Consider the following 15,380-nt stretch of genomic DNA (forward strand, 5'->3'; position numbering starts at 1 on the left):
TCTTGTTGACATATTGCCTCAGTGATGAGAACATCCCTTTGTCATAATGATCTCAGCAGTTTGAAGAATGGATGCCACATTACTGGTCATAGCGGTTTCAATCGGCATCTTAGAAACAAGTGAAGCGATAACAGATGAAGATGGTGGTACATGTGTAGTAGATAAGTCTTTGATGATCTCAGAAGCTAGCACTTCATCAAGGTTCAGGTCTGAGTCAAACTTGCTCTTTTCTCTAACCGCAGGCAGTTGAAGTTCCTGCCGCTTAAGAGAGACAACCATTGAGAGGAGAGAGCGTCCATCTAAAGTTGAGATATGACAGATGAGTCATCTTTTGAGGTTAGGCAAGTAGGAATAAAATTTTTCCTCTTCAGTTGAATCGGTGCTCGGAGAGCACTTTACTTCATCTGTAATTCCAGGAAGTCTCTACGAAGCAGAGCGTTTGAAATGATAGAGGCTTCTATCCATTCCGATATGGAAAGTTCAAGTTTGGCAGCTGCTTTGAACTTGCCGGTTTGAATAAGTGATTCGAAGGTTGTTACCTTTCAAAATTCAACCTACTTATCAAAAATTTACATATTCAGCCGAAGATCTCATTGACTCGTTATCTTGTCAGCACAATGGCAATGTAAACATTGTTGTTTTCGGTGGATCTTCGAGAAAAATTTTCTTCCCCTTTTCTGTATGATGGATGAGATGAATACTGGAGAAGGAGGATGATCTCTAGTTCAGTGATCTTAATCTCTTGAGTTTTTTTGCTTTAACTGCGGGGATTGGAGGAGGCAACGGTGCAGAAAGATGCTTGATCATCTTGATTATTGCAGCATTGAGATTTTCTGACCGTTTTTTCTTAAAGACTTGTGAGACTGGTACACCATCCTTTACTTCTTCATTGGAGCTGGATTTCAGAACCATCTTTCTCTTAGTACCCTTGGGAAGCACAAGCGTCTTCTTTTGTTTAACAAATTCAATCACAGTCTCTGTTTTGACAGATTGTACAGAGACAATCTCCTTATCGGTAGGAAGATTTTTCCTTATAAAATTTTCAACCGTTGTCCAGTTGAATAGCTTGGTTTTTCCAACTTCAACCATGTCCACCAGTTGGACTCCTTCCTGAATCAGTAGATGGAAAATTTGAACTGTAAATCCTTGAGACTGATTTTCTTTCTTTATCATGGCAACCAGTGTCTTGGCCAAGACATCAGACCAGTTGATTTTAAGATTTGATGCAATAGTGGCCATGACAAGGAACTTTTCCAGGGTGATTTTGTCATATGCACAGGCCTTGGCAAGAATCCCCTTCGTCACTATATCAGCCAATAGTCGGAATTCAATCTTCAGATCCCGTTTCTGGCAAGTTGGAGAAGAGATCGGAGAGTCAGAGATAGAGAAGTTACTTCTCCAAAGCTCGGTGTTGCCCTATGGAAGAGTAGTAAAGTTGGTGATTCCAGCAACTGGAAACTTAAACAAATCAGCGAATATCTTCTGGGTGATGTGAAGGTTCTTTCCTTGAACAACACAAAAGATTTTCCGTTTTTCATGTAGGCTGTGTCAAAGAATTCCTTCAAAATAAGTATATCCGGTTCGGGGAAGCACAGATCAGTCCCCGCGGAGAACTGTCAGTGGATGGATTTTTAAAATTTGAAAATCTTCAGACAACAGTATAATGAGTTATTTCAAATTTTAAGAATATAATCGTCACATCATATAAGATAGTCAAAGAGTTGATTAATTTTTTCATAAAGACGTGGAGAAACGTGCCCTGCACATAAAAACGAACCAGTTGCTTTAATGTGATTAGAGGGTAAGCGGTTGAGTCACGTAATAAACATCGATAGTCCATTTGTCAACCAGAGCGGTTGAGAACATAATCTTTGTGACCCATTAGTTTATCGACTAAACCGATATTTCCTCCTAAATACATGCATTAAATAGGATTAAAAAAACTTATCCTCGGAGAATGAACAGCCGACGGCTGACAGAGATATCTTCATTTTCTCCTTTCAATGAGTCATAATGATGATCGCGATCCTCATATGGTGCGAGTTTATAAATACGAGCAAACCAGTTAGTTTCGAAATCACTGAAAACTTTTAAAGGCAGATACAATAAAAGCAAGAGCAATGGACAAGTGCTGCAGTTTGGTGAATATGTCTGCTGCCTACTGATATGTTGGGACATATTCAAGACGAATCTCTTTCTTCATGACATCTTCTCGGATAAAATGATGTCAAATGTCAATGTGCTTTGTCCGAGAGTGCAATTATGTCATTGCTATTGCACTTGTGTTATCACAGAAGATAGGAGATTCAGCGGTTTGAATTCCATAGTCATTGAGCTGCAATTGCATCCATAACATTTGAGCACATGAACTTCCAGCCACGAGATACTTTGCTTCAGCAGTTGATGTGGCAATAGACATTTGTGTCTTTCTGAACCAAGATATTAGTATATCGCCCAAGAACTGACATGAACCGCTAGTGCTCTTCCGGTCAATTTTGCATCCTGCGTAATCCGCGTCTGAATAACCTATAAGATTAAAACTTGAATCTTTGGGGTACCAAAGACCTACATTAGTAGTACTTTTAAGATATTTAAGAATACGTTTAGCAGCAATATAATGTGATTAATAGGATTAGCTTGAAAAAGTACCGGCTAGCGGTCAGATATAATAGTGAACCAATCAATCCCCGATACATGGTTGTGTCTACTAAGATTCTCCCTTCATCTTTGTCCAGTTTGATTGATGAGCTCATTGGGATAGCAGCTTTAGAGCAATTCTCTTTATCAAACTTCTTTAGCATGTTTCTTGTATATTTATCTTGGTTAATGAAGATGTCATTTTCTGAGTGCTTGACTTGCAGTCTTAAAAAGAAGTTTAATTTTCTTATCATGCTCATTTCACATTGATCACTATTATGATTCAATGCATTTCTTTTGGTACTAATTTCCATCTCATCAAGTAAAGCATTCAAAGAATGAGATCCCTCTAATTCTTTGTTTTCTTTCGCCAGATTAGAAATAACTTCTTGTACCATTACATCTACAAAATCATCAAAGTTAGAGGTTGCATCATGTGCTAACTCAAAAATAACTTCCTTAGTTTTATCAACATTCTCCTCATCTTCAACAATATTGTCACATTTATCAACCACAAACAGTTTTTCCTTAATTCTACGTCTCACATTTCCACCCACTAATTCAGCACACCCTTTTTTCAACATCTTTACCTCATCCATTTGTTTCATAACAATTTTCTCAAATCGTTTTGCTTCAGATCTACCATCTTCTTGCTTTAAAACATGCTTTATGTCCAATAGAAACTTCTCCTCCTCACAAAATGGATGTCTCGACAGAACCTACTCACAATTAAAAAAAATAAAATGTCAAACAAACCAACAATAAAATTTACCCAACTACTTAATAAACTGAAATAATAAAATGTACCAGAGTTGAATCTATGTGTTTCAATAATGATTTACTGTCAGTGGCATTCAATGGGATCTTGCTTCTCCCCCACCCAAACAACTGAGGGTGAATATTTAAAATACGTTGTACTCCTAAAACTGGGACAGTCTCATACAACCAAGCCTAAAAAAAATACTAAAAATTATTGAATAATAATTAAAGTTACATACTAACCATCAATCCAATTGTGCATCCATCAGCATAAAGCTTTCTTCTTATTTGGCATATTTCTCGATACAAAAGGAAATCATAATCTCCCCAAGCATATTTAAAAAATATTGTAAGATCATCGAGATAAGACAATATAAAGTCAGGACTGATATAATTACCAGTGGGGAATATTATGTAGTTAAAAATGAACAAAATTAAAACTCTAACAAAATCATCAACGTCACTCTGATCATCAATTCTTGCAAATAAAAGTAGTTTTTCATAAATAGCTTTTCGGTTGGCAACGGTGACTTTTCCGTCAAAATGACACGTAAAAGATATGGAGTACAGTTTCATGTCCAATTCAATTGGTTGACCACTATGATGTAGGCCAAGAACAATAGAGAAATCAGCTGACTCAAAAGGGATGATAATGTCATCACCAACAAAAAAATAACATGAATCAACCTGAAATCTGTCTAGAAAATAATCAATCCGACCACCACCAATCGCAAGGACTAGCATATCAATCCACTTGGCGAAAGGAGTATCATTTATCTGACTCCTCTACTGTTCGCCTAGGATTGCCTTAAATTCTCCCATAACAGTTTTAAAATAAGGAAGGGAACATCGTGAAAAATATTCCTTTGCACTCTTCTTCTTCTCATGAATCATTAACTGGTTTGTCTTCTACAACATTTTCTATATCAAAAACCAAAAACAAAGTTATACAAATAATTTGTATAAACACAACTACAGAAAAGAAAAAAAAAACTACTGTATATATATATATACAACAACAAAAAAATAAAAATAGATAATTGTCTTTCATCTGCAAATCCAGCTATGGCATTATTTTGGCACATCATATATATCATAAAATATTTTGATTCTACATTCCAATGTTGATTGTGCTATTAATAAAAATCGTTTTGGTATTTTACTCAATGAGTTTGCTTTTCACCACTACAAAAGTCATCCAAAAAAAACTCTAGTTTTTATTGTACCATGGCCACTAGTAGCCGCTCAAAATATTAAATAATAAATACTCACCCCCTTCTTAGCTTGGCCGGGGAAGGGGAGAGTGGCCAAGAATGGAACGGCAATGGTCCGCTAGCAAGCTCGTTCTAATCTTGGATTGAATTGTATATAACACAAGAAATTTGGAATAACTGCCTCAAAATCAAACACTAAACCTAATTTTTGAATTTCAGCAAAGTTTCAAAAATTCATTCCCGTACAACTAAACAATCTATTGAAAAGCAATACCAAGAACAAAGGGAAAATCGCTTACCAATACCTTATAACAAACAATAATAGTTTCAAAACCCCAAAAAATTTTAAATAAATAACAAACCATAGAAATCAAGGAAAATGGGGTCCTCCTTTGTACTTTTCTTCGATTTCTTCTTATTTATATTTTTTTGTTATAAGGTATTGGCAACCGATTTTCCCCAATTTCTGGGATTTGTTCTTGGTATTGCTTTTCAATAGATTGTTTAGTTGTACGGGAATGAATTTTTGAAACTTTACTGAAATTCAAAATTAGGTTTAGTGTATTTTGAGGCAGTTATTCCAAAATTCTTGTGTTATGTACAATTCAATCCAAGATCAGAGCGAGCTTGCTAGTGGAACACTGTCATCCCATTCTTGGCCACTCTTCCCTTCCCCGGCCAAGCTAAGATAGGGTGAGTATTTATTATTTAATTTTTTGAGTGGCTACTAGTGACTGTGGTACAAGAAAAATTAGAGTTTTTTTAGGTTAGCTTTTGTAGTGGTGAAAAGCAAACTCAATGAGTTCAAAATCAAAACAATTTTTATTAATAGCACAATCAACATTTGGAGTGTAGAATCCAAATATTTTCTGATATATATGATGTGCCAAAATAATACCATAGCTGGATTTGTAGATGAAAGATAATTGTCTAATGTTAATTTTTTGTTGCATATATATACAGTTATGTTCTTTTTTTCCGTAGTTGTGTTTATAAAAATTATTTGTACAACTTTGTTTTGGTTTTTAATATAGAAAATGTTGTAGAAGACAAACCAGTTAATGATTATCATGAGAAGAAGAAAAGTGCGAAGGAATATTTTTCACGATGTTCCCCTCCTTATTTTAAAACTGTTATGAGAGAATTGAAGGCAATCCTAGGCGAGCAGTAGAGGAGTCAGATAAATGATACTCCTTTCGCCAAATGGATTGGTATGCTAGTCCTTGCGATAGGTGGTGGTCGGATTGATTATTTCTGAATAGATTTCACGCTGATTCATGTTCTTTTGTTGTTGGTGATGACATTATCATCTCTTTCGAGTCTGCCGATTTCTCTATTGTTCTCGGCCTACATCATAGTTGTCAACCAATTGAATTGGACATGAAACTGGACTCCATATTTTTTATGCGTCATTTTGACGGAAAGGTCACCAATGCCAACCGAAAAACTATTTATGAAAAACTACTTTTACTTGCAAGAAGTGATGATCAGAGTGACGCTGATGATTTTGTTAGAGTTTTTATTTTGTTCATTTTTAGCTGTATAATATTCCTCACTGGTATTTATGTTAGTCAATGCTTTATATTTCCTTATCTCGATGATCTTAAAATATTTTTTAAATATGCTTGAGGAGACTGTGCATTTCGGTTTTTGTATTGAGAAATATGCCAAATCAAAAGAAACTTTATGTTGATGGATGGACAGTTGGATTGATGGTTAGTATGTAGCTTTAATAACTATGATCTTAGTATGTTTTCAATAACTTTTAATATTATTATTTTTTTGGGTTTTAGGCTTGGTTGTATGAGACTGTCCCAATTTTAGGAGTACAACGTAGTTTAAATATTTACCCTCGGTTGTTTGGGTGGGGGAGAAGCAAGATCCCACTAAATGCCGCTGAAACTGAATCATTTTGAAACGCATAGATTCAACTCAAGTCATTTTATTATTTCAGTTTATTAAGTAGTTGTGTAAATTTTATGGTTCGTTTATTTGACATTTTATTTTTTAATTGTGAGTAGGTTCTGTCGACACATCTATTTTGTGAGGAGGAGAAGTTTTTATTGGATATAAAGCGTGTTTTAAAGCAAGAAGATGGTAGATCTAAAGCAAAACGATTTGAGAAAATTGTCATGAAACAAATGGATGAGATAAAGATGCTGAAAAAGAGGTGTGCTAAATTAGAGGTTGGAAATGTGAGACGTAGAATTAAAGAAAAACAATTTGTGGTCGATAAATGTGACAATATTGGTGAAGATGAGGAGAATGTTTGATAAAACCAAGGAAGTTATTTTTGAGTTAGCACATGATACAGCCTCTAACTTTGATGATTTTGTAGATGTAATGGTACAAGAAGTTATTTCTAATCTAGCGAAAGAAAACAAAGAATCAGAGGGATCTCATTCTTTGAATGCTTTAATTGATGAGATGGAAATTGGTACCAAAAGCATTGCATTGAATCATAATAGTGATAATGTTTTAAAAGAAGAAAAAAATTACGTGTTAGGAGGTGGCTTTGGAAATAGATCAGGTGATGAGAGCGGTGATGGTACAGTTGATGGTACTTCAGAAGTAGAGAAGCGTACCGTTTTTCACATACTGATTATTGTCATACTTTATTCACATACTTTTTTTTAACAGGTAATGGAGCATACTTTATTCACATACTGATTATTTTAAGTTTAATTTTTTTAGTTATATTATTGTTAATGATGTTTGGATTTACTGTTATATTACTAAATATATTGCCACTTTTGGATAGGAATTAGTAGATGTTGAGAAAAAAGGCGATACTCCTGGCAAAGTTTCCACGAATGAATTCAAAGGTAGATCTGATTTTTGTGGACATGAAGAAATAGTTGATGATGAGAGGAAATTGTTGACAGACTTTCTTGCTAGAAAGGAATTGGAGTAAGTTGATCTTCCATATGTTTCTTCTTCTTATCTTCGTAGTAATGTTTCGTAATTTTTTTAGTGGAATTGAATTTTCTATTATTGTAGTGTTGTCGTTTGGCAAGATAAGTTTATTAGGTTAAATGGACCGATATTATGTCATTTTCTATTTGCTGATCGTGTTGAGTCGGAGATAATTAATGTTTACATAAGAATTATGCAAAAGCAAAGTTTCGAGCATGGATTTGAAATTTATTGCATGGACACGAACGATTGTACATGCTTGTAGCAGTAAGAAATTTTATCTTTTTTTTTTTTTTTGGTTTTCTGGATTAAGAGACATGAGTATATGTTGTCTTGAATTTGTAAAACGAAGTGATTACGAAGTTGCAAGAATATGAGAAAAGAAGGTTGGTACACCGGGATGATTATGGAGCTTTTCTTGCAAAGATGACATATTTCACGATGGGTAAACTACAGGAACTGGGTGACAATGTATTTAGAAGATGCAGATATATCATTTTTCCCATGAATGACAGATGTCGTTGGTTTTTCTTGGCTATCGGGTTAATCGGCTAAAATAATCAGTGAAAGCTACTAAAATAATCAGTGCATGACTGAGCGAGCATTAAGGTAAATGTATGTTTTTTGTCTCTTTTTTTTGTGCGATGATAAGGCCAAATCTTATAGAGATTTAATTTTATAATATTTGTGTTTATTTAGACTTTTTATCCCTAATTATGTGCTTATCTGAATTAATTTTATAATAATTGTAGATTTGAATAAAAAATGACAAATGCCTAATTTGGGAGATAAGATGATTTTTACAAGACTTCTAAGGAAACAAAATACAAAAAAAAAAAGAAATAAAATATTTTGAAGTTTTGGAAAAAAAAATTGTACATATCTTGATAAAGATAAAGCCTAATCTTTGAAAATAAAATCTCTACAATCTTATCTATAATTTTTAATCTTGATATGGGCTTCAAGAAATTGGAAGACTAGGCCCATAAAATGGAGATAAAACGAGACGTGAAAGAAGCTTGCAAGGGAGGGCGTAACAAATAGGGAAAAAAACAGCTTAGAAGAGGCGTCAGGAGAGAGAGAGGCGTAGAAGCAAGAGGGGGAAGGAAGAGAACAGAGGAGGAGAGAGAACAGAAAAGAATGGGGTGTAAAAAGAGGAAAAAAAAAAAGCAGATGAGAGAGAAAGGAGATGAGAGAGAACTCCAGAGGAGGAGGCAGAGTATAGACACGTAAAGAAAATAGAGTGAACAGAAAGGAGCAGAAGTGAAGGGAGAAAGTTGAGAAGGAAGAGAACAAAAGGCTACTGTGAAGCAGAAACAGAGAGGAAGGAGAATTGAAGGGAGGAAGAAGGCATAAGTAGAATGAATTCCTCAAAACACGCCAAAAATCACTGAGAATTTCTTTTATTCTTTCTTAAATATATTTTCTTCATTGAATTTAAACATGAGTCTTCATTTTATTATTTCTTTAGGCTAAGACTACGACATAACCAACCAATACTTCGTTTGATATTTAATTTATTTTCAATATATTATTTTTCTCGATTTTAATTATTGATTGATATTGGTTTAATGTTTATTGTTAATAGCTTGATCAACTATTTACATGTTTGTTGATTAATCACGAATCAGAAGATGATTGGTTAAATATAGAAATAAAGACGTCATCAACACATAGTTAAACTGAATAGAAATAATATTCAATTTCAATGTGCGGTTTCAGGTGAAAACTGAAATTCCATAAAGATTAAATACATTTAGATCTAATTAAATTCAATTAGAAATAATTGGACTATTAGGTTTAAATAGGTTTATTAACTCGAAGAATCGTTTAATAAATAAAATTGAAGATTTCACCGTGATTGTCAAGAATTAAATAATTAATTGAATTTTAACAAGTTTCAACATAATAGAGTTTTGTATCGTTGTGTGTCTTAGTTCTTTATTTGAATTTGAATCCATCCTTGATCTTTGAATCCATCGTATTAAATTGTAATTATTTTATTTAATAGTTTATATTAATAATTCATATGTCATCTTTTTATTTATTTTGTATAACTTAAGCAAGTGATAAAAATGCTAGTAATTAAATATTAGTCTCAATAGGATCGATACTTGAACTCATCATCTATTTACTATAACTTGAATTAGTCAGCTTGTTAGATGTATTCCCAACCGCAATCGTCGATCATGGGCAAATTGAAATTTGAGGTTGGCGCATTGCCATTTCAGAACACAGAAAAATAAGCATATAGAACATTTCATCTTAAATTCCTCGTACAAATGGAAGCCTAATCTTATATATATATATATATATATATATATATATATAACACACGCTCTTGTTTTATTCACATATAATTGATACGTGTGAATAAATATGTGTGAATAAAACGATGAGGAATACAATGAAAATCAATGATCATTAGCCTCAAAGTTTAACTTAATCCTAAAAATTGCAACTCAGCCTCGAGAGTGACAAAAGCAAATAAAATCAATGAATTCTTAATTCTTATGATGACCTTGCAAACGACATGAATAAATTGAAGGAATAGTTGTCAAAAAACTTTACAATATTTATCCTTCTTTCATATTTCTCCAACTTTCGTCAAGTTGCAGGTGTATAACCGTGCAGGCTTAACTTTTAGGCGTTATATTTTATCATTTTATGTACACACATGGAAAAAGTTTTAGTTACGAGACTGAACCTGCTTTTGCATAGGCAACTCTTTCAGGCAGTTTGAAAGATGCACATAACATCCATTTCCCAGGGGCCACTAGACGAACTCTGCGCATCTCCACTTCAAAAGCTACTTCTGACAGTGCAATTCTAATCCGCTGGATTGTAGGGAAAAAAAGGAAAGAAAATTACTAAAGAAGTTGAAGGTTAACTAGTTCATCTGGATCAATATGACAGTGCACAAACAATCCATACCTCGTGAAAGTCAGACTCTGGATCCTGAGCTTTTGAGAAACCATAAACATGAATTCTTGGCAGGATAAACTCCTTGTCCCTATTATTTTCTTTGAATATTCCCTTAAAAGCATCTGCAATCAACTCAAATGGTTTAAAGCGGGAAAACATGTGATTGTGTGACATGGTCACATGGAGATATAATTTCTACAAAAGCTTTGAAGAAATTCGTGATCAAGCGAAAAGATCAAAAAGAAAACAATTGTGCATATATGAATTCAACAAAATCTTTAAAAAAATTAGTATCAAGAAAAGAAGACAAAACCATATTCTAAACATGGGACAAAGTGTATTGGCATCCTTATTACACATACAGCCAACGTAGAAAAAACTAGAGTGCAAATCCTTTGACCATGGAGATTAGCTCAACTTTAGAACTCCTAAAGACATCAACGGATTCGGTCACAATCAAAACAGGTATAAGTACATTAACGACTTATCATACACATTGGCAGCTCAACTTAACATTGAAGAATGCAAAATAAAATGTAGACCAAGCAAGTTTCTGAAGAATAATGAACCACCTGCCTGTCTAATGTATTTCCACAGCAAACAAGGTATACAAGGAAGATGTCCAATCCAAACATAAGAATGAATGATGGTAACACATGCAATGCTGTCAATTTCCAAATTTTGTGGCCCCAACAACTATTTTGTTCTCAAAGTACACATTTTTCCTTTTTTCAATCTTATGCAGAAGGAATAAAATTCCATAATATCACACAAGCACATATGCACTACAAATGATTCTGATAATTGATTAGATGGAGATTAGAACCTATTGTCACGCACATTCTTCAGCTGTTGTTCCAGCATTGGAAAGAGCTGTATGCTCTTAAGTTATAGAAACAGCGTCAGGTTACAAATTATTTGCAGTTTATGGGAATAATGTATCCAAAAATGCACTGAAGAATATTTACTTCAGAATTATAAAGCAAAGATAATACAATGAGTCACATATTTAAAATATTGGAATAGCAAAGTAATGTTACGCAAGCAAGCATACCAAGAAATTCAGATGCTTCGTTTGCCAAATTCATGATAACTTGAGTAATTGAATGAGTTCTCTGGCAGCTAAAAATTGTTTGAATAAATCTTCTCCCGTCCATGTTGTAAACCTAGACAATAACGGGATGGAATACGAGTCAGTATTTGAACTCTGGCTGGCTGAGACTAATATGAAGTGGCTTATAACTGCTCCTAAAAGCCACGAGAATGTATGACTAAAAACTAGAGAAAATAGTAGGATAATGCAACAAGGAACACCTCACAGCGACAAGCCATATACAAGAAATTAAGAACTAAAAAGGCGTATGTTATCTAGTGAACAAATCAAATATGTAAAATTTTCATTTCAACATACATGGATGTATACGTGGGATATGCATGTATAATACAGGGAAAGTTTTATATAATCGCATTTTGAGCTTTATATTCAAATTATTCTGTTACTGACATTTATTTATAACCACAGCAATAAAAATATACAAGTCATGAATAAGAGTATGTCCATGCCTCTATCTTTCTCTTAATTTTATTGAGGACGCAGTTCCTTTCAAGATACTCAACAGCAGAAGGATTCAAATCATTAGCATACACATGCTTTACTATTTTAGCGGCAGATATTGCAATGGGGCCAACTCCAGCAAAAACATCACCTGCACAAACAAATCAAAACAGTAAGTATCGAAGTGGTACATATTATATATATAACAGAGAAGGTAATGAAAAACAGAATGGAATAACAGTTTGAAGTACCAAAAAACCTTGTGCCTTCTTGATTAAAAAAAACGATTGGTACTTTGCTTAATCAGCACTTTTAACCATCAATATTCCAAATTTGGAGGGCAACTACAAAAACATTTTTAAATAAGATAAGCTTAGACAATGTTGACAAAGCACCAGATGCCATTAATCAGGTATGACCTGTCCATGGACTATTCTTAAGCCGTGACAATTATTATCCATGTAGATTATATGATCAACTAACCATAAATAAAAATTATGGCAAAAAATTATTAGTTACGCCATGAAACAAGTATTGATGCTAAAACTCTAAATGATTCAAAGAAAAATAAAAAAATTATGGAAAAAGTATGACATTTAACGTACAAACAACATCATTGCGTGTGAAGCAACTAAGAAGTCTCTGCCTTTCAGTTGCCAGCCTTGAATTCCAATATCTACGGACAAAATTAATGACATTAGATTCACCAATCCTTTCTGTTGCAGCCACGCTTGTACTGTTGGTCCTGTCTACACATACACTGTTGCTAAATCAACATGAAATCGCAACCCGTTCTCCACCACTGTTGTCGCAAGAGAATGATTTCCGGCCAAAACTTCAAGCTCCATACTCCTGTAGTCATTCTGAATGGCATCGATTTTGTTCACTATTGTTTGGATCTTTCGCTTGTTCCTATCCAAAATCACCTGGTGTAAACAATATAGTTCAGAGGAAAAAAATGTTGCACAAAGCTGAGCACACATCAGAACTCCACATTGAACAAAGATGTTTTCTCAAATGAACATGGAAAATACCTTTGCAATAACTTTTTTATATGGAAGATGCTCATCTTTCAGATTCAGGTGTGCAATATGCCCAACTATTTCGAAAGACGACGGAATTGTCATACCTTTTGGAAGCATGGCCTCCAAGATCTGCAAACAATACTTGGTGTCCTTATCATACACATGCAAGATAGACTATAGCGTATGTGTCTGTGTGTTTGGTTGGGGCATGTAGGTAAGAGTAAGGGGAGACAATTTGGGGAAGGAAAACAGAATATTCCAGAGATTCATCAAAGAGCTATTTCTTCCGTTCACTGTGAATAGAAAAATCTCAGCTCAAGAAAATCTTCTGATTTACATGGCAATGTGACACCGGCAGGGAGCAATTATTTCCCATAAAGCTAATCAACTCTTTGGATGGGAATAGAGAATGAAATGGGAAGTAAGATAATATCTAATGCCATCAGTGCTTAAACTAAATACCTCATTCATCTGCCAGTAATCATAAAACAAAGTCAACTTGCACTTCACTAGTTCAAAAGCTGATGTCATGCCATCCACATCATGTTCTTTCAAAACTGTCTGCACACCAAATTTAAATATCAGCTACGAGCTTTCATAGATAATTCTACTGTCAACGTAGTAGAACGTGCAAGCCAGACAAGCACAATCATAGGTTGACATTATCCCTCATTCCTCAGAGAAATTTTAGAATTTCTCAACACCGAGTTCATAAGGTGGGTAACTATAAAATGTATCACAGAAGTTAAATTTGTCTTCATTAAGCATCTGATAATAATATGAGAACTTATCCATATGAATTTGTAACAAATAAGTCACAAAAAGATGGGCTGTAGTGATTTCGAAAGAAAAGCAGTATCATCATAGGGCAGAAGCCTGGTATCCCGTGCATTTTTCAGCAATCCAAAGTTGTGTCCAGGGGGAGCACATTTATTAGGTTCCACAAAACAAGGTATATCCCAAACCAACCCATTTTTAATCACTACTCTGATTAACTATAATATACAATGCGAAAACCATCACATTTAAACATAAACAACTGTCAAAACAGGCACATATGATATCCACTTTCCACACAAATTTCCAGTCAGGGAGTACCAAAATGTTCGAGAATAAAAACCTTGATAGACTCGGGCAATTCCTCAATCCCTTTAAGAGCATACTGCACATCCAAAAGTAGCAGCCTCGTCGAACCTCTCCGCTTTGCCCGCTTAATATTGTCACCTAGCAATCTACTTATATCTTCGTCCTCTTCTTCAGTTACCTCAACGAATATCATATCGTTCTTCCCAACCCCTTTCACGAATCGCTTATCCTCATCATCCCTATTTTTCTTCTTCTTTGGCCTCGATATCGTTCCAGCAAGCTTGTCCCGGTACAGCACCGCATTCAACGGCTCCCCGTCTCTCTCAGCTTTTCCGTAATTCAATGCAGCTAGATTTCCCTCTGCTCCGTCAACTGAATTGGGAAAAATTCTCTTAAGTTTGTCATCTATTTCATCTCCAGGTACTCTGGAAATGTTCTTGATTCGAGGCCAGTTGAGGAGGTGGGCTCGGAATCGATTTTCGAGGTCGTAGCAAAGGTCTGCGGGTACTCTGAGAGCCGAAATATCAAATATTCGAGTAAACCATCGTTCGTCCAGTGATGTGTAACTGTTATCTGTACTTTCAACGTCGTTGGAGATGCATTTTGTTGATTCAATGGCAAATGGGGGGTATCCTTTATGAAGAGAAGGACCATAGGGAAGAATTGAGGAGGACAAAGCTGATGCAGCGGAGGAGGAGGGGAAAGCGGCACGGAGTGTTTTGACGGCGGGGAGCGGCGGTGAAGACAAAGTGAATAAGTGGAGAGTATCGTGGCGCGGCCGCAGCAGATTAAATTTGGTCGCCATTTTCCACTCCAACCACGAGCTCAAGCCGGGAGGTAGGCACAAAATATTTTAATCCTGAACAGTGGGCAAAACATTTTTTAGAAGATTATTGAGATTGGAACAAACCTGAACTTTGAGCCCATGAAAGTTTTGTGAAATTTCTAAAGACTAGCCGCTCTCATCTTTTGTTTCCATTTTGGAGAACGACCGTAGAGAAAACTCTATAGAAAGGGAAATTTAGGCAATTAACACTCTGCAAAACCATATTTAAAAAACTAGCCCACACTTTTAAAATGACTATACTACCCTCATTTAAAAAATTAAAAAATCCTTATTTTTTTTCTTTTAACCCTAACGTTTTGTTTTTTGAAATCCCATTCCCTGTCATCTTCTGCATTGGTTGCCATCAGACACGGGATTGGCTTGCAACAAGGAATTCCTCGACGATTCTGAGCAGAAGCTTCACTACCAATCTAAGT

The 15,380-nt window shown here is 34.9% G+C and overlaps 1 protein-coding gene across 2 annotated transcripts; it reads right to left on the reverse strand.

The window, feature by feature from the left end:
• Positions 1 to 2,063: 2,063 nt before the first annotated feature.
• Positions 2,064 to 15,007, reverse strand: LOC140830824 (tRNA (guanine(37)-N(1))-methyltransferase 1-like). 2 transcript variants are annotated; one of them, XM_073194320.1, is made up of 10 exons: positions 14,152 to 15,006; positions 13,494 to 13,592; positions 13,041 to 13,160; positions 12,766 to 12,932; positions 12,612 to 12,682; positions 12,015 to 12,157; positions 11,506 to 11,617; positions 10,461 to 10,573; positions 10,234 to 10,363; positions 2,064 to 3,588 (listed from the first exon to the last, which is right to left on the reverse strand). In XM_073194320.1, the coding sequence occupies exons 1-10, from the start codon at positions 14,920 to 14,922 to the stop codon at positions 3,575 to 3,577; spliced, it is 1,740 nt and encodes a 579-aa protein (XP_073050421.1). In that variant the 5' UTR covers positions 14,923 to 15,006; the 3' UTR covers positions 2,064 to 3,574. The 2 variants fall into 2 exon arrangements, with proteins under 2 accessions (XP_073050421.1, XP_073050422.1); XM_073194321.1 differs by lacking the exons at positions 2,064 to 3,588; positions 13,041 to 13,160 and having other exon boundaries at positions 10,081 to 10,363; positions 14,152 to 15,007.
• Between the last annotated feature and the right edge of the window lie 373 nt (positions 15,008 to 15,380).

This window comes from Primulina eburnea, chromosome 4, assembly GCF_022965805.1.
Source record: "Primulina eburnea isolate SZY01 chromosome 4, ASM2296580v1, whole genome shotgun sequence".
Taxonomy (NCBI): Eukaryota; Viridiplantae; Streptophyta; class Magnoliopsida; order Lamiales; family Gesneriaceae; genus Primulina; species Primulina eburnea.

Excerpts from the sequence above, each read along its gene's own strand:
- LOC140830824 (XM_073194320.1), bottom strand. The coding sequence starts at position 14,922 with ATGGCGACCAAATTTAATCTGCTGCGGCCGCGCCACGATACTCTCCAC. Across the intron at positions 13,593-14,151 it reads AATTGCCCGAGTCTATCAAG|ACAGTTTTGAAAGAACATGA; the intron begins GTTTTTATTCTC and ends TTTGGTGTGCAG. Across the intron at positions 12,683-12,765 it reads CATGTTGATTTAGCAACAGT|ATATTGGAATTCAAGGCTGG; the intron begins GTATGTGTAGAC and ends TTTTGTCCGTAG.